We start from the raw sequence: 6,422 nt of genomic DNA on the forward strand, positions 1-6,422 counted from the left end.
CCCCCCCCCCCCCGACAAACTTCTCCAATCATTTGGATTCCTATCTACACCTCATCCTAAATAGTTAAAGGTGTCTTTTGCACAAGACTATACCACCACATTGTAAATTGTTAAAAGAAAGTCAAACTTATAGAAACCACGTTAGGCCAAAAGGTCCGATATGGTAATTAAAGAAAGAGAAGATGTTCTATTTTACCATTTAATGATTTCCTTCTTTTCTTTTTCTTTAGGTACTCAAGATGCTGGAAGAATTTAAGGAACTATCGAATGAAATGCAAATTGAAGGACCAAACCAACCACTCTTGCAACACCCTTACAAGTGTTTGTATTTTTCTTATTAAAGTAATTTATCATAAATATGCCTGTAGAAATTATTAAATACTTTAATTTGATATTTAGATAAGGCTTGTTGCGCAAAGTTCTCATTGGATAAGAAGTGGTACAGAGGATTTGTTTTGGAAGAATTGCCCGATGACATGATGTTAGTGCAATATGTCGATTATGGAAATGTTGAAGTCGTTCCTGGTTCATGGTATGTTTCATTTCATGATTTATAAAACACTTAGTAATTTTTTTTTTAATTATCGTATCGTTGCTCTGCTTGACAGGGGCATATCTGACAAAAAAGAAAGTTTGGGTTTTATTTCAAAACAGACGTGTACTAAAGACATTACTGTAGGTAGGGTTTTTTCTCTACTGTGGCTCAGTAAACAATAACCAATGTATGTGGTACAATCTATAGAATACATGAAATACAAATAATTAAAATAACCATGCTGGGAAGGTCAAGTTTTCACTATGTGGGACTGCCATGTAAGAAAAATCGACCGTCCCAGATTCGATTCGAATTGGCACAGCTGTAGTAACAAGGTAGTTAAAAAGAATGCCTCAACTCCCTTGGCTACAGACAGCCCCAACCTTTGTATGAAATTTTTGTTTCTTTTGAGGTCTATTTTAACCTCCTTGCTATAGATTACAAAAGGCATGGCTTCATGTTTAGATCTTACCCTTTTTACTTAATTATCATTACTGATGGAATATTTCTTTATATTTTATTCAGTAATATTAAAATAATTTTAATAGAAGTTTTATTGATTAACAGAAGTTAATTTGATTTCTGTAAATTTTACAATCCTCAGATTGTCAATGTATTGTTGAAATTTGATATTGATTCATAAATATCGACCATGCAAGGGTCTCTTAAAGAATTATAATTGTCTGGTAATGATAACAAGTAATTTTGATAAATATCAGGCTTATAATTTTTTTTTTCAGTGTTCATGAGCTTAAGGAGGAATGGACTAATATTGAAGTTCAAGGAATTCTTTGCACCTTGCACAATGTTGCCATGAATGAAAATTATAATGCTTCTGAAATATTACATTCTGTACAGGATTGCTTGGAGGAAGGAACTGTAAAAGCTAATATCATAGTATGTATAACATTGCCTATTAATAAGGGTTTTATCATTCATTGAAATTAGGATACTATTTTAACAATTTTGTTTCTTATGTAGGCAATAAAAACCTCACTAACTACATTTTGGTGAATTTTTACAGAAGAAACAAATGAATATTTAAAAAAGAATTTAAAAAAAAATGTATAAAGTAATACAGATGTAGTTTACATGGGTTTTACTGCATAGTAGTTATTAGTAAAATATTTATCGATATCTGTCGAGCCTCTTTTCGTTTGTTCTTTCTTGTTTAATAGCATAAAATCTCCTTAGTGACTAAACGCCATTAATTTACTATTTATTTCTTGTATACATATATATTTCTGCTGGTATATTGTGTGATCTTAAAAACTTAAATACTAATCCTATTTTCTCTTACGACACTTATGGCTGGAGGTACCCCAGGGCCTTGCTTCCTTTTTTATAATGTTTAGTCTATTTTGAAGAGCTTTCATTATCCCACCTAAACTGCCATCCATCTTTAATTTCCTTTTTGAGGGATTTGCTCATTTCTGATGGAGTTAACGTTCCATTACCTCAGCCAGGAATTGTGAGTGCGTGCTCTTGCAACTAGATCATCAAGTCCCTTTTGAATATGGAGTTCTGTGGTTTTAATGGACCGATGGAATTATGACTTTTTCATGGTGTACCTTTGATATTTATGTTTTAACTTATTATTTGATTAGGGAAAAAATCAAGAAATAAAATCATTTTTTCTCCCTAAATATATATAGTGCAGTCTCTGTTATTCGAATTTTGTCAGTTCTAATGCTTGAATAATCTGAACCAGCAAAAAAAAAAAATCTAGTGCAGTGCGCACATCACATAACTTTCACTTACTATTCTGGTAGGAAAAATTTCTAACAACAAATTTTTGTTTTTCTGTTGCTATAAATTTTTTTATTATGGGATTTCTCAAGATGCTATATAGCACATGGCTGTTTACCTTATGATTGTGATTGGTAAAGATCGATTACGCTCGACTGTCTCCAATTTTCCAGTTTAAACTGCTGTCACTATTTCTCCATTTTCCTCCTTTATTTAGTTATCAAATTCTTTCATAGTTTCTTTTTTCATCTTTCATTTTTATTACTGTTAACAATATAAAATTTTTAAGTTTTTTGTATGAACAAAACTAGTGGTACTATAGGGGAAGGTTTTTTGGAAAATTGGTATACTAAGTTTAATGAAACATTGTTTGATAAGATAATATTTAACCTAATTTATACATATTTTTTTCTTTCAGGATCGAAATCCTGATCTATCGGTAGAACTGCTGATCGATGAGAAGTTGGCTTATCAGAAACTAATCGATCTTAAAATGTTCAACTTAATCAACTGATAGAATTTTTATTCCTTTGTAATTATTTTTAAAGATTTAATTTCCTAATTGTTTATAGCCACTAGAGCTTTTAATGTTTTATTTTTATTGTGTAATCATATTTAAGAATTTAAATTAATTCAATAAAGTATATTTTTTAATTTTTTTTCCTATTCAAACTGTATTTTTTCGAAAATAATGTATTTTAGGTATGATACCTACTATTAATTTAGAAGACAAAGATTAAAGATTAACATGAAATGAGATATTTTTATTTTATCATGTAAAGTGTTCATTCCAAAAATTATCATTTATTGTTCTATTATATTTATGCCTTTAAATAAAAATGTTTTCTTAAATTTTATAATTATTTGTTGTTTACTTTTATTTATAATTTTGTTTATATCTGCTATATATATTTATTTGTTTATTTTATGAATACTTTAAAATATGATTCCTTAAAAAATCTGCAGCTATTATATGTTATATAAACTATAGTAAAATAAAATAAAATAAAATAAAAAAATATATATATATATATATAGCCAGACTTACCAGACCTGCTATAGACGCGGCGATCCTAAAGAATAGTATCCCCTATATTGTAGAAAGGCTTCTTGATATTTATAATGACTGTCTGGAAAGGGGTGGTACTTTTGAAGAAGCTGGAAGATTGCTGATCTGAGACTCCTCTACAAGTGTGGAGACAGGGATAAGCAGCTTCCTAAGTCCTACAGGCCTATATGTCTCCTCACTGTGATGAGCAAGGTTCTGGAGCATCTAATCATGAGCAGTTTAGCACCAGGTTTTGCAAGAGCAAGTCAACCACGTTAATATGGCTCCACAAAATGCAAGGGAACCACTGATGCTCTGTTGTGAGTGCAAGCAGACGTTGAACAGTGGGAGGAGCAGTATGTCATGTTGCTGCTCTTTGACATATCCTCTGCCTTTGACAGTGTCTGGTGGCCCTTTTGCTCCAGAAGTTGCAGAAATATGAAGCCTCCAGCATACTATACGACTTGATTAGGAGCTACCTCGAGGACAGACTTGTGAAGATTAAAGGTAGCTATGAAGTTGAAGCTGCCATAGAGAAGGGATGCCCCCAGGGCTCAGTACTTGGTCCAGCCCTATGGAAGCCGATTTTTGATGAGTTGTTGGGAGTCTTAGAGGAAGTGTGGTTCCCTGCAACTGGTTATGTCACCGATCTTGCTTCAGAGGTTTCCTCCAATAGCAGAGCCGGTCTAAAACAGCAAGCGAAATGTTGTGCTAGGCTGGCAAATGGTGCGAGAGAAAAAAGTATCGAATGGTCTCTAGCAAGACACAGGCCATTCTTTTAAGAGGAAAAACTGATAGAGCCCACTCTATTAATTTTATAATTCAAGAAACAAGAATACATCCAAGTTAGGTAGTCACTTACATTGACATAATATTTGGAAGAGGATTTAACGTGACTCCTTGGGAAGGTAATCCTCACTTGGATTAATTGGGAAATAGGGTGGCCCAATCCTTAAACAGTCTTAGTTGTGTGGAGGACACCTTTTGGGGCTTCAGATACCTTGTGACAATGAAAATGTAGCAGGCAGCGAGCACGGAGTGCCCCCCCACCTGGTCTCAGCGCTACAAGCGTCTCAGAAGCTAAGCCAAATGTACATAATCTTATCATTATAAAAATATTGTATCTTGTACAAATATATGTATGTTTATATGTAATATGTAATAATGTTATTTATAAAATAAAAAAAGAGTCTACCGAACTATCTCAAGTATATTTGGAAGTGTGAACTCTCAATAATAACTGATCACATGAGCCCTTCAATTGTGACTGTGCTGATCAGCTAATGAAGGTCTAGTCATAGCACTGGCAGCGTATACTCCACTTGAAATAGAAAGGTTCATTGCCAATCGTATTCTCAAAACAGTTGTTTTTTTTTAGTACGCATAACCATGATTATGGCCTATCTCCCTCCTTCTCTCCAGCAATCTTAGTACGTCCGCCTCATCTCGGCAACTAAGATTGTAACCTGATCCTCAGGGGCTACACTGGTCCGTCCGCTTCATCTCGGCAACTAGAGCTGCACCTAGCCTTATCAGCTTACTGGTCCATCCGCTTCATCTCGGCAACTAGAGCTGCACCTAGCCTTATCAGCTTACTAGTCTGTCCGCTTCATCTCGGCAACGGACAGCTATGCTTAGAGTCACCAAGGCATATCAGAGCCTCACATGAGGTGGTGCATGTTTTAGCTGGAGGGGTACCTCTGGGCAGGTCTGCCTGCAAATCTTCAGGTGAGGATTGACAAAAGCCCAAGTATATGGAAAATCATTCTCTATGAGGACACCACCGAAGAGTGGAATCGTTGGATGACAAGCCCAAAAGGTGCTACCTTAAGGAAATATTTCACCACCATTCGGTCACGGATGGAATTAAAGTGGGTCCTCCCAGACTATTGGCTCTCTCAATTTCTCACTGCACATGAGGGATATTGAGCCAAGCCTCATGGCCACGGAATGGATATTGACTCTATGCCCTAGAATTTTAACTCACAAAAGATCCAACTGGGCCAAAATGAGGAAGGGACTCTCAGTGTAATAATAATGGGAGGAAAACAATTGTTGGGCCAAGCAACTTCAATCTTCGTCAAAGAAGTCCAGTCCCTGGAATGCCTACAGATGGAAGAGGCGCAGAAGACTAAAAACTAATGAAAACTGTACATAAATCATTAAAATTGTAAATTGATTTATTAGCAGTAGTTTGATGATGGATAAGTACCTGCTGCTGCAAACCTGTATTGCTTATAAGTATATATATACATATTAATATGGTGATGATAAAAGGTGGTGTGACCGGTATGATCTGAGACGGACTCGTTCGGTCTTCATGTAGCAATGACCTGACTGTGTCATGTGGCGATCCAATTTAATGCCCAGATAAATTATAGAGTTTGAAGGCCTTAGTACGGATTTTGCCACTTGGAGCGTCCGAGGTACAGTCTAACACAGCGAGACTACTACTACAACACGTCCAGGCTAGGAGTCGGTTTGTAGTCCTTGGGGACTTCAATGCCCGCCACACCGCATGGCTGTGTGGTAGTAACAATCCACTGGGTACCTATATCTCCAAGACCAGGCTGGCCGTCTTCCATCCAGGGGTGCACCCTTTCAGACATGCGGGCTACCCATCGAGGACCTCAACGCTAGACCTACTCCTGACCAGGGATCTCCACACAGTTACAGACTGCCGAGCTCTGGCATATGGACCATCTGATCACCGGCCTGTACTCTATACTTTCGAAGGTATACCAACAACACCACCGGCAAGTAAGTACCTATTCCACAAGGCCGACTGGGAAGGATACAGGTCCTGTGTCGAACAAACTCTCTCAGTGGTCACGCCACTACGGACATCGGAGGAGGTGGATGCAGCGGTGGAGGTTATCACCACCACTATACAGGATGCAGCCGACTTCACCATCCCCAAGTTCACGCCACAGCCCAACGCCTTCAGGAGACCGCCAAAGCACATTCTCGCCCTCATCGGTCAGCAAAACAACCTCCGCAACATCTACCAGCGCACACATGACTACAGCCTGAAGCCGAATATCAATGCGATGACCAGGCAGATAGCTAGTCTCATGCGGGACTGGAAGA

At 37.0% G+C, this 6,422-nt stretch overlaps 1 protein-coding gene across 2 annotated transcripts in view; it reads left to right on the forward strand.

Annotated features, from left to right (window-relative positions):
- Nucleotides 1–3,136, forward strand: part of qin — a 347,449-nt gene extending 344,313 nt beyond the window's left edge. For both annotated transcript variants that reach the window (XM_014428743.3, XM_014428744.3), the window contains 4 exons: nt 231–321; nt 400–532; nt 1,276–1,432; nt 2,703–3,136. In XM_014428743.3, coding sequence (XP_014284229.1) covers nt 231–321; nt 400–532; nt 1,276–1,432; nt 2,703–2,798 — 477 coding nt within the window. In that variant the 3' untranslated portion in view covers nt 2,799–3,136. The remainder of the gene's footprint in view (nt 1–230; nt 322–399; nt 533–1,275; nt 1,433–2,702) is intronic.
- Nucleotides 3,137–6,422: the final 3,286 nt, after the last annotated feature.

This window comes from Halyomorpha halys, unplaced genomic scaffold (genome assembly GCF_000696795.3).
Source record: "Halyomorpha halys isolate HHAL.00 unplaced genomic scaffold, Hhal_1.1 Scaffold746.1, whole genome shotgun sequence".
NCBI lineage: Eukaryota > Metazoa > Arthropoda > Insecta > Hemiptera > Pentatomidae > Halyomorpha > Halyomorpha halys.